Source organism: Chrysemys picta, chromosome 1, assembly GCF_011386835.1.
Source record: "Chrysemys picta bellii isolate R12L10 chromosome 1, ASM1138683v2, whole genome shotgun sequence".
Classification (NCBI taxonomy): Eukaryota; Metazoa; Chordata; order Testudines; family Emydidae; genus Chrysemys; species Chrysemys picta.
The window spans coordinates 86,937,286-86,950,681 of record NC_088791.1 but is presented as its reverse complement, the minus strand read 5'-3'; the positions used below and the strand labels follow the sequence as shown (position 1 = coordinate 86,950,681).

The 13,396-nt window shown below is 37.4% G+C and overlaps 1 protein-coding gene across 1 annotated transcript in view; it reads left to right on the top strand.

The window, feature by feature from the left end:
• The window catches only part of BLTP3B (bridge-like lipid transfer protein family member 3B), a 75,116-nt gene that overhangs the window by 40,482 nt on the left and 21,238 nt on the right, over window positions 1-13,396 (top strand). Inside the window, 10 exon segments of the mRNA XM_005305243.5 lie at window positions 693-882; window positions 3,168-3,308; window positions 3,990-4,160; window positions 5,510-5,690; window positions 6,167-6,250; window positions 7,721-7,903; window positions 8,019-8,140; window positions 10,474-10,507; window positions 10,510-10,614; window positions 11,339-11,532. Of these exon segments, the coding sequence (XP_005305300.2) occupies window positions 693-882; window positions 3,168-3,308; window positions 3,990-4,160; window positions 5,510-5,690; window positions 6,167-6,250; window positions 7,721-7,903; window positions 8,019-8,140; window positions 10,474-10,507; window positions 10,510-10,614; window positions 11,339-11,532 (1,405 nt within the window).

Here is a 13,396-nt window from a genome sequence, read left to right as displayed (position 1 = left end):
AAAATAGTGAAAAGTAAATTGGATTTTTAAAATTCTTTAACTTTTAGTAATGCAAGGCATTATTCGTAACACAAATAAGAAAACTTCCTTTAAAAACAAGTTTTAACCAAAGTGTCCCTTTAATCCTGAAATTCAGCTGCTTGAATATATGCACTTAACCATTTATATATAATATATATATATATATATTTTAAGCATAATTTGCCTATATTATGCCTTCCCATCCTCACCTCACTCAAAAAAGCATAATATATAAAAGTAATTATACCTTTAATAAGCTTTGTTGTACAGATAAATATTAGCAAGGCTAATATGCTATTGTGGTGGAATAATGTTAATTCATTTGACATTAATTTTTCCTTAAATATACATAAATAGATGCTAGGTTGGTGAATAATCTGAAGACTACTGTAATATTTAAAATGGAAACTTGCATGTGTTATATTTGATTGAAATTCAACTTCATGAAAAATTGTTTAGTCGTTAATTTTAGATTAGGACTATATAATAGAGATTATACTATATTACACATTTTTCAGAGTTAAATATTTTTACTGAACATTTATGAATGGGATGGGGTGCACTACAAGTTTTGTATTATATGGTATGTTTCATGTCTTGTTGCTTAATAAATATCACTTTATGCACTAACATTAAATCTGTAATTTAAATCTTGGCATTTCACTTTCCAGCGAATATGGCTTTGCTGAAAAAGTGGTAGAAGGAATTTCTGTTTCTGTGAACTCCATTATAATCCGGATTGGAGCGAAAGCTTTTAATGCTTCATTTGAACTTTCACAGTTGAGAATATATAGTGTAAATGCAAACTGGGAACATGGTGATCTAAAAGTTACTCGAATACAAGAATCTCAGCGTGGAGAGGTAAAGAATACCTTTTGCTATTTGCTTCTGTCAACTTTGTAGTAAGGAAGGTAATTAAATTGTGACTTTATGATTTTAAACAATCAAAGGAATGTGCCCTGGGTGTGGCTGGAGCGCTTGTGCACTCCAGCTAGTCTCAGCTGCTCCCAGTGACCCACAGTCCTGGGGCCAACCAATTGTAAACTAGGGCAGCCTCTAGTTTATAGGTTGTTTATAGAAGAGTGGAATCTATCCGTGAAGGTAGTGAATATGAGATATGGGGGTGTGCTAAAGAAAGATCTCTTAATTGGACATTTCCTTGCTTTTAAGGATTTGCATGGGTGAATGTTCTCCTTAAGCAACCTTAACTCATTTCTAACCAAGTTATTTCTTTGTAGGAATTTACTAGTATACTGTACTCTTAATAGTCAAATTAAACCATTCCAATATCTCCTAATTGCTAGTTCAAGTAACAAGGTATTATAATTTTTAAAAATTATTTGAGTACTAGATTAATGGATACCCTTCTTGTTTTCTGCCCAGTACCCAAAATAATAATGTGCAATTGAGCTCAAAGTTAGACTAAGGCCTGGTCCCCACTAAGCCCCCACTTCAGACTAAGTTATTAACTACGTTATATAACGTAGCTGAATTCAAAGTACAAATTCAGCTACGTTAATAACGTAGCTGAATTCAAAGTACCTTAGTCCGAACTTACCGCGGGTCCAGACGTGGCAGGGAGGCTCCCCCGTCGATGCCGCGTACTCCTCTCGCCGAGCTGGAGTACTGGCGTCGACGGCGAGCACTTCCGGGATCGATTTATCGCGTCTTAACCAGACGTGATAAATCGATCCCAGAACATCGATTGCCTGCTGCCGGACCCTCCGGTAAGTGAAGACGTACCCTAAGAGTAGCAAGTTTATATTGAAAGATGATTGTTTCTGTAACATATGTTTGGTTATAAGTCAAGTGGACCTAATATTTTGAACTTTGACCATATTGTTTTATTTAGAGTTGGTTATTCCCAGCTAAAAAACTTTCAGTCAGAGTTAACGTGAATGATGTCTATCATTTACCTAAGAGCAGAAACCCAAAGTGAACATAGTAATGATCTTAAAAACCCAACACATGTTATCTGAGACGATCAAAATTAGTCATCCAGACAAATCTTAACTCCCCTTTTTTACTCTTTACCCAGTGTACCTCTTGTAGCTTATATGTAAATTATTTACCTGTTAATGAGAGTTTGTATCTATATGTGTGGATGTTTGAAATCCACATTATTTGCTTAAAATGTATGTTGAGCTGAGGAATTCTTTAGTACATGGCTTTTGTTGTATATGAACCTTATATACACATGTACACTACTTTATAATCCTAGCTTATAGACTACCTAATTTTTAGTCCAGGCATTAAGAGGTTCATAACATTGAATAGGGGTTTTGAATGTATCATTCCTAAGTCTCTCCGTATGACAACAAACACTTTTACATTTAAAATCCTTTATACTTATGGGGAATTGTCCTGAACAAAATCACTTGTATGTAAGCAATGAAAATGCCTGTCTATTCCATTTGCTCTAAGTGTTGTTAAAGAAGGTAAGAGTAGTTTTTTGCATCTTCATCTGATTCCTTGCCTGCTGTATCCCTCATCAACTCAGAGTTATACACTCAGTGGGATCCGTAATGTATGTAGTAATTCTCTTTAATTAAAAAAAAATTCTGCCATCAAACCTCTCCCCTTCCCCAAACTAATCAACAGCATTAGAATTGAACCTTTTGAGACCACTTGAGGAGTCCAATCCACAGAAGAAACCAGCATAAGGTCTTTAAAAACTATATGCTATAGAAGTGAATGAACAGACTTTTTATAATTAAATTCACTATGAAAAATATAAAAATAATCCCTGATCTTCGGAGTGACTGTGTTGGTGGGTGCAAGGGAGGGATAGTTCAGTGGTTTGAGCATTGGTCTGCTAAACCTAGGGTTGCGAGTTCAATCCTTGAAGGGGCCATTTAGGGATCTGGGGCAAAAAAAAAAAAAAAACTGTCAGGGATAGTACTTGGTCCTGCTAGTGAAGGCAGGGGACTGGACTCAATGACCTTTCAATGTCCCTTCCAGTTCTATGAGATGGGTATATCTTTTTTTTTTTTTTTTACTTGAAGGGTCAGAGCTTTAATTACCAACAGTTTTAGTCAGAAAATGGAACATGTCTTTTCTGTTGCTACTAAAACTCCATAAAATGTTCTTCTTCTTACTGGTAAATAAATTGGCATATTAAATTAACAGGCTTTGTTTTGTTTTAGGTATTAACTTTTAAAGAGATCAACTGGCAAATGATCAGAATAGAAGCAGATGCAATCCAGAGTTCTCAGCATGAAATAATGAGTGCTCCAGTTCGACTGATTACTAACCAATCAAAAATCAGGGTTACACTTAAAAGAAGGGTAAATTTGAAAACTTGTGAATCTGTCATATGTTTATAAATTCTTTCATTTATTTTTGTATTTGACATTTATTTTTACAAAACACTCTGTATGGGTAGGCACACAGCAGAGATTCTGCTCTTGGACTACATAAAATATGGCACTCTATAAATTTCAGATATTTCATCTTATTTTTCTGAGGAAGCATCATCAACAGAATAGTTTACCAAGCTCTGATTACACTAGTTAGACCTATGCAATGGACAAGAAATAGAGCAGGCAAAATGCGAAGACCATGGGGTGATATAGGTTTAGCTAATGGTCTAATTTGCTCTGCATTGCCTTTAATTGTGTTGATGCATAATGAGGAAAGAATTCAGCTTTACTTCTCAGGGTTTAGGTTGAGTATGCAGAGTAGGCAGTTAGAAAACAGCATCTTTTTATTTGTAAATTGAGCATATTTGATATGAAAATCCTTGAGAGACAAACATAGAACTTCATAATACTATTTTACAGTCATTTTTACTTAGTAGGCAAATCACACTTAAAATGAAATATTAATGTAATCTTATGGAAAAGTGTCACATTTCTTCTGTACCACGTCCTTTGCATTTTAACTTATTTCTTTTCAAATATTCATTTCTTGCATCAAATGCAATATTCCCATTTAATTTTTAAAATTCATTTTCATTTATTCAACAGTTAAAGGATTGCAATGTAGTGGCATCAAAACTGGTTCTAATACTAGATGATTTGCTATGGGTTTTAACTGATTCCCAGTTGAAAGCTATGGTACAATATGCCAAATCTCTTAGCGAAGCAATAGAGAAATCAACTGAACAAAGAAAAAGCTTGGCTTCTGAACCCACACAGGTAAGCTAATTGGTTGACATAGTAAAGTTTTTTAGTAAATACAGATACTCTAAAACACCATAATAAACAACTTGTTGGTTTAATTTATTTTGGAGAGCTCTTAAGTTATTCATTTTTGATCAAGAGTATCAGATTTTGCATCTTAAATCATGCTAAAAGTTATCATAAGATCTGTCAATTCTGAGTATCATGACAAGGAAGTAAATTCTATTTATTAAATCATGTATATGGAATATTTAGACTTCTGTATTTATTTCAACGGTTGATTAAATGTGGTGTATAGTGTTGTGTTTACAATGGGAACCATTTTCTGCTTTTGAATTCCAAACTATGTTTAAAGAGAGACTTACACACTAGAGCAAATTTTGAGAGAAAGGAGGATACTTACACAAAATTGAAAAGTACTGGTACCATTTTATTTCCCTTTAGTGTTACTGAAAAATTATGTTTTAATACGAGCTTTTCCTCTAGCAACCTAGCCTCTCTTGTTTGAACTTGGAGTGAAATCATAAGTCTATACTTGATATCGTAATCTGTTACCATGGAAGTGATAATGATGTCACAAATAGAATATCGTATTATGCTGAAAACCTTCACATCCTATAACATACATAGCAAGACAGACTAGCTGGGCTTTGGAATCTTTTTCCCTTCTTTTGCTGTTCATGAAGAAGCAGAGAGACTTCTCTAACACCACTACTGTGGTCTGAGGTTGAAGTAGCCAAAGTGTCCCTCAATGAAGAATAATGGTCAGTAAATCTGCATACTGACAAATCCAATTTCACGCTCTTCCATCCAACCTTATTGCATGGACATGTAGCAGGCTGGCACAGGGATGAGTTGGGGAACACACTCTGTACACCAGCTGCATAAATCATTTATCGCCCTCTCTCACCATCATACAGCAGAAATCCTGCTGAGTTGGGGGCCTTCTCAAACAGAGTAAGATTTGGCCAATCAGATGTGACTGCAAAATCAGGTAGTAGTAGATGTGCTGTAAGAGAGCAAGCTCTCAAGCATAAGTAGCACTGATAAGTGGTAGACGTGATAAGAAAAAAAAAACATTAAAAGATGTTACTATGAAGGCTGTTTAAATGAAGTTGCCGGCATTGAGTATTTGCAGGAAATGCAGTGCCTTAATCAGTAATTAGGGGTGAGATTTTCCAGGGCACATACAACAGTTGGGCATCTATCTCCCATTGACTTTCAAAGGGAGTTGGGAACCTAACTGCTACTTGTGCCAGTGAAAATCTCCCCCTAGAATTGTTTTTACATTTCAGTCTTAAAATGTTTCAAGTTCATGCTTTAAGGAAAAGTTTCTCTAAAGTTATGTGACTTAATTTTTTCAGAGTTCCACCCCTGCACCCACCTCTCAGCAAGTGAAAACACACCAGGCTTCAGCAGCAGCTGATCAGAATGATGCAATTGTAAAACTGTTCAATGATTTTGATGTTAAGGAAACTTCTCATCACTTAGTAATTTCTCATTTGGACCTGCATATATGTGATGATATTCACTCTAAAGAAAAAGGTAACAAAAATTTCCTTTCCCAAAATTGTTTATATCCTCAAACTTATTGTAAATTAGAAGACAGATTGAGAAGTCTATTAATGTTTGTATAGTCTCTCTTAAGTAACCAGAATAAAACTATATACAAATGTACATCCAAAGAGCCACATAGTCATTTTTTCTATTGTATAGCAGGCTGCTTTATATTTAATGGACATAGAAGAGATTAATAGTAATTAAAGAATCAGGATTTTTCAAAAGTATTTCCTTGATAGTAGCACCAGAGTTTCCAGCTACAAATTTATTGGCCTTATCTTAGGCATTGGGAGCCCATCCTGGCCAGTTAAGCCAGGATACGCTACTGCAAAGTTATTTTTGTGATACCTTATTTTTTTGATCCAATAGTTTTGGCCATGGTGATTCACTGTAATGAAAAAGTGAAAACTTACTGATGTAGGTCAGGCATCTACATTGCTAAATATTGCCGTCTTTTACAGAATCAAACAGAAGTATTACAGGAGGAGCTATGCAGATTTCCTTTAGCCATTTAACTGTGGACTACTATCCTTTTCACAAAGCAGGTATGTGATATATTTATTAGTATATTTATTAATTGTATTTTGGTTTTAAAGATAAAGATTAGTCAAATGTACAGAAGACATGGGCAATAATATTTCTATATACAAGTATTTGAAATACATACTTTTAAGGTCGGTTCAGTACATTCATATCCATTACATATGGAATAAAAATACTGAGAACTGAACCAAAATTTTATACACTAGCTATTTAAATCATAACTCTTTTGTATAGTTAACAAAATACTTTGGACATAAATACAGTTGTGTTGGAACACTGTAATCCATTTCATGTGAAGAAAGATGACACCAGGATTTGAATGTATTAATTTGAAATTTAAGGGAGAACAAGGTACAATCTACTAGATGAGCAGTTCTCAAACTTTTTGTTGTTGATTCTGCACTTGATTCTACAAATGTGGTACAGAGATTCCCCAGAATTTCTTTAGTGCACTTAATTTTGTTAGTGCGCTCCTATGGAAATGCAATGAGCTTGCCATACAGCCATCATATTAAGTCATGGAAGAATTGATTGACTGGCACCAGAATTGAAGCTTGACTTGCTAGTAGTAAATTCCAGACTAGGATTTGTTGCAAATCATTTTTGGCTAATAGATTTTTCCAGAAATCTAAACATTAAAAAATCATTTTTCTTTAATATCTATTGTTAAATTTTGGTTAAAAGTTACCTTTAAATTTGGGATTAGCTACAGCTTGATATAGTGGACCTTCTTACACGAACTAGGGCAAGCCGTTCTTTTCTATTGTTTGTCTTGGAGGAGAAGAAATTGAAAAATTTCTGTCTGAGCTACAGTTATATTAAAACAGAAATTCAGTATAAGTTGCTGGATAAGTAACTGATACTGTTGTGTTGGAAGGTGTTAATGGCCGCCATCAGTCACAGACCTGGTTAAAGTCGATGGATACAGGAAGCATCATTCGTTCAGGCTAGATGAAAGAGGAATTAAATGCCCCTCTTGAAACACAGCAAGCAGGAGGATCCTGGGAGCAGCTGGCCAGAGGGCTCCAAAGCAGAGGGCAGGAGCAGCGCAGCAGTGGGGGGAGGACACCTGAAGTGTACGGCACTTGATAGCCTGTTGGGCGGCTGTGCAGATTAGAGGGAATTTAGCTGGAAATTGTGATCAAGGAAACAGCACTTTGTGTACATTCTTTGTAGATGGCACTAAAAAAATGTCTGCCTCATAAATCTCTTCTCTTAATGGATACAGTCTAGCTAGGCCCTAAATATTGCCTAACCGCTCAAGTCAAGGAGCAATTCTGTTCTTGAGGTCAGTGAGGAGTTTGTCAATTAGTGCTATTACTTGCCATTTACATTACCGAATAGTCACAAGATTTAGTGTGATCACAGTTTGGAGAAAATCTGAAAAGTTTTCAAATGTTTTTTCAGTTAGAAATATATTTCAAATGGAAACTTTGTATTAGTTTTGGGCCACATATGTCTCTCTCTTGTAGAAGACAACTGCAGTCACTGGATGCATTTTAGTGATGCCACCAAAACCAGAAGTGGATGGGCCCAGGAATTATTACATGAATTCAAAAGCAATGTTGAATTGCTTAAACAGGCTGTGAAGGATCATAATATAGATACTTCTACTAAATCCCCACCTCATGGTTCTCCTCCAAACATACAAACAGGTACTTTGTCTCTGTTCACAAGTTTTATTGCTTACGTTTAATGTTCACTGGAGACACAGTGTATCCTAAATTAGGTTGTTATTTTAAATGACTTTGCCATTCTTGTTTCCTACAGGCAAGGAACACCAGATACCTAAAGGAACTTCTAGGGCTTCTTCTGTATCTCCCCAACAACCGAAGGATAAACTCATGTCCAGTCCTGTTGTTGTCAGGCTTGCAGATTTCAATATATACCAGGTATGGTTCCCCCCCCCCCCCCCCCCCCCCCCCCCCCCCCCCCGTTGGTGAATTTGGGGTCGCTTTGTCCCTTGACTGCTTTACATCTGATGTATATTAGCCATAATTTTTAAGGGCCTGATCCAAAGTCCATTGATGTCAAAAGGACTCTCTCCATTGACTATATCGGTTATTGAACTAGACTCTTATGGCTTGCTCTTGTTTGATATTAAAATATGAATATCAATGGAATTTTTGTCATTGATTTAATGAGAGTAAGACTTTGGATCTGTGAGGGATCTGCTGTAATATAAAGACATCATCTACAGATGCTGTAGTTTAGAATCTTATCCTTTCATTGTGTCATTCGGAGTATTCAAGGGATTCACTGTTTTAGCATGTAGTTTTAGATTTCTCATTTTTAGGGTTCATATTCTCTGTTTAAATATATGCTGAATTGATTTTTCAGTGTAATGTTTAAACTGATTTAACATTTCATTATTAATATTTTACTTCAAGTGATATATTTTTTTAATGAACTTCTTGACATTCATTTTTTTTGTTATTTGCTGCTGTTTTAATTACTCTCTGAGGTCCAGATTCACTCTCACAGGCATAGGAAGGGGGCAGCTGCACCAGAAGAGTACTTATCTCCAGGAGGCAATGGTATTGGGGCGGTGCTCTGCTTGGGAAGGCAGCTTTAAATTTCAGCTGAAGTCCCATAGTAATCCTGCCAGCAGAGGATGCCTGAGATGTGTGCTTCATGAATGCATCTTCCAGCCACTCTAACCTTGCCCCTTTCCAGGCTTTGGGTGCTGTACCCGCTCTAGTCTCCCTGTTAGAGTGGAGGTTGCAGCTTGCTACCAGAATCTCACATTTGGATTTTAAATTATTTATACACTTCAGTAATTGCATAATTTTATGAAATGTTTGTTTCTTAGTTTGATAGAAGTTTTAAATTTAATTTGCTTCTTTTCAGTTGCTTTACTCTCTCTTTTTTTGCCCTCTCTCTATTATTACTTCACATTGGTTTTGTAGGACAGCTAGGAAGCTACTTATTTTAAGTTGATGTATTTGTGACAGTTAAGTTTTGTATTTGTGAAATTGTATTTTGCCATGGTATTATTTAGAATTATTATAGGTATTAATACAGATGTTTATGAAATTTAAGTATCAGAGGGGTAGCCGTGTTAGTCTGAATCTGTAAAAAGCAACAGAGGGTCCTGTGGCACCTTTAAGACTAACAGAAGTATTGGGAGCATAAGCTTTCGTGGGTAATAACTTCACTTCTTCAGATGCAAGATATCTGAACTGGGTGAGAGAGGTTTATACAATTTTACTTGTGTATAATTTCCAACTATACTTCTGCGAAATCAATAAAACAGAAACCAATCAGGATTCTATATTTAAACACTTATTTTGAAGCTATTTTGAAGGCAGGAAGCTGACATATATAAGCACTGGATGCAAGCGGTTTTGGTTTGGCAGACATTTCCTAAGTTAGTCCACACCCAAATCTTAAGTGATCAGAAGAGCCAGATAAATTATGTACCAAAAGTAACACTTTTTTATTGTTGCATAATTTACTTTGGAGGCAATTAATGTAAAGTTTGTGTAACATTTATATTGTTAAAAGCACAAGTGGAGAGATATCGTTCTACTAGGACTTGATTCTGCTACTAAGGACTTGTGTGGACCTCGGGGTGTTGCTGAGCCCAAAGAATCCTGCAGTAGCTTGCTGAGCAGCATGTGATCCAAAGCTTGTCCTGGAGAGATGGTGCACAAGCTGCAGTGCACATGGCTCCAGAACAGTGCAGAGAGAGGGGAATTTTGTCTGTAGTCGCCTCTCCAGCTGGCTGAGCTGGGAACACCATGGGCTGGCCATCTTTCAGGCAAACCCCTTCTCCGGCAGACCTGCCTGTATTTTGGTCCATGGTGTTCTTGGTGAAGCTGCTGGGTCCCTACAGGTCCTTGCCTGATTCTTGTCTGTGTGGATATCCCCTTGTCTGCTGCATGCACCTGCTGCTTCCCATACACACATGCAGAGGGACTATAGTGCCATGCCCTGACTCCATCCATCACCATGCCACTTCTGGCCTCTGTGTACTCTCTTGGAGATGAGTGTATGCAGACTGCCTCTATTACATGACAGTCATGTATGCATTGCTCTCTGCGATGGGTGCAGTTGGGAATGTACATCAGTGGGGTTACCATGCCAGTGCTCAGTGTGTTGCAGATCCCATCTGTGAGGTTGCACTATCCCTTGAACCACTGGCAGAATCAAGCATTTTTAATGACTCACAAAAATAGTTACATATTGAAAAAACTGAACATTTGTCATTTGTCTTTTGCAGGTCTCTACAGCAGACCAATGTCGTTCTTCCCCAAAACTCTGATTTCTTGCAATAAAAAGTCACTTTATCTTCCACCAGAAATGTCAGCTATTCATATTGAATTCACTGAATACTACTATCCAGATGGAAAAGACTATCCTAGTAAGGTTTTTGTTCTGAAAAATAAATCTCTTGCATTATTTTCCCTTTTGCGAAGCCTAATGGTAGCTTGAGACCTAATGGAAATATTGATTCAACTTTGACATTCAAAAATGGTGAAAAGCCTTTTGCACTGAATTAATTGTAAAATTACTTTCGTGAACATAACACTTCACCATTTTACTGATGTTTGCATTGATTTTTGTAAATACTACGTTTTAAGTACAAAAATGTGCATGACATTTTTACCAAGAAATAAAATACTGATTCTACAATATATATACATTTTTGAATGTTTGCACTCCTCTGCTGTACAAAAGAAATCAAGCTATTGCAGACCTACCAAAGATGTAACAAAAGGTCTGCTAGAGTTATTTTAGTAACATGTGACAAGGTTCAACGTTCTCTCATGTAAGGAAATCCCAGCAGGCTTCCTGGGGATGATGTTTGGGACAGAGGCTCTTCTGTGGCCCTGCCATTTTCTTTTAACTGTGGTGCCCACCTCCTTTTTATTCTATTTTTAGTCAAGTTTTTACATTCAGTGATTGGGACATCAGAGAGAGTTAGGAGTGATACACTTAGGCTCCTTCAGTCTACCCTTTCCCATGGCCAAAGGAGTGGGTTTTCCATTTCTTCCATGGCAGAAAGTAGAGGAGATGATATCGCTCTGCATTATTAAGCTAAAATAAATGTTGTTTGCTGTAATTCTGTTTTGTCTCTTCCTTAGTTCCATGTCCGAACCTTTATGTGCAACTGAATGCTCTGCAGTTCACTCTGGATGAAAGAAGTATTCTTTGGCTAAATCAATTTGCGTTGGATGTGAAACAAAGTCTCAATCAGTTCATGGCCATGTATAAATTAAATGATAATTCAAAATCTGATGAGCATGTTGATGTTAGAATGGATGGACTTATGTTAAAGGTACTGTATGGAAAGAGTATTTGGGGATTTTTTGGAGCAAAATACGTTCTCTTTATCTCTGAAAAGAGTTATTAGCCAAGTAATGAAAAAAGGAGAATATGCTTACAGAGTATAATGGTCTAAGGAAAGATGTGTGAGGCAGAACAGAGGACATGGTGTAGCAGACCACCATCTCTTCTGGACATAGCCCCTCGATGCAAAGTAGTCAGTAGGTTTGGCTAAAAGTCTCATTGGCAACAGGCCATCCTGGCATTGTTGAGAGTGGAAAGTATGCCTGGATCACATACTTACGGTTCAGATCTGTGTGTGCGCAATTGTACCTCTAATATGCAGAGAACAGTAGTAACTTGCCATCATTTTTTAGTTGTGAGATCTACAGCTTTTTGAGGGATGTCCTATGTTATAAGAGTGTCTTCTTGACACGTGTCTGATCATGCCTTTCTTCTGCTCTTTGTAGAAGTGCAGCTGTTTGGCAGTGATCCTTTAGCATTGTGGCTCTTGAGGGGAGAGTGCAGGTTAAGCAGTTTTGTTATGCACAGTGAGAATTTTTCCTTTTTTGTAGTAAGATACTACAGACTGTACTCCCCTCCACATCATGAAGCTGTAAAGGCCTTATGAAATTGATGTACTAGAAAGATGAACTCCTGAGATATAAAGATATGATCAGTTATCAGTTTGACTGTGCACTTTTGAAATTCATTTTAGTTGGCTTTCAGCTGAGAAACAAACAAGATTTCAAAATGCAATTAAATTGTCATAAATGGCACCGCATAATAAGTTTATCCCTGTGAATGGCAAGGAAAACTCAAAGAAAAGGGGAAACAGACTCCATAACTGCCATTTTTACAGATATTGCAATATTTAAGACTTATCCGAATGGGGAGGTAATGCGCTTTACCACGGTGTGATTTCTAAAGCATGCTAATGTGTTGCACTTTAAATTGTTCTGTGTAGACCCTGCTAATGCACTTTAACATACTGCTATTTCAAACAATATTCCATTAAAGTGCACTAGGGAACCTTTAGTGCACACTAGCAGGGTCTACCCGGACCAATTAATGTGCAATACCTTAGTGCACTTTAGAAATCACACTCCTGTAAAGTACATAACCCCACCATGTAGACAAGCTCTTAGTATGAAAATGTGATGTTTTAAATGAAACTTCCTAAATATGCATTTGATATGTATCTGTAATAATAGATATTGTAAGTTACACAAATACTGATTATGAAAATGTACTTGTGGTGTAATGAATACTTACAAATTTGGGATCTAACCCAGCATCCAGTTAATTACATGAGTAACTTTACTCACATGAGTAATTTCATTTAAGATAATAGGACAAAGTTACTTATGTGCTCCACTGTATGATTCCCTAAGCCCTAACATTGCAAATGGATCCATATACAATAAAAGCTGTGTTATCTGGCACTTTACCAGCCGGAAAGCTCCATAAACCGCCATTTCTGCTCTTCATTGAAAGTTTGGTTTATAGTCTGGGTGGCGCCAGGCTGGCAGGTTCCCTACCTGCCTCCACGTGGCTCCCCAGAAGCAGCAACATGTCCCTGCTGCTCCTAGGTGGAGGAACAGCCATGGGGGGTTTGGAATGTGGGAGGGGATGCAGGGCTCAGGCTCTGGGAGGGAATTTGGGTGGGGGGGGGCTAGGGGCAGGGGGTTGGGCTGGATCTGGGCAGCGCTCACCTCGGGCAGCTCCCCCGCAAGCGGCAACATGTCCCTGCTGCTCCTAGGCAGAAGCTTGGCTAAGTGGCTCTGCACGCTGCCTCCGCCTGTAGGTGCTGCCCCCACAGTTCTCATTGGCCACCATTCCTGACCAATGGGATCTGCGGAGCCAGGGCTCAGGTT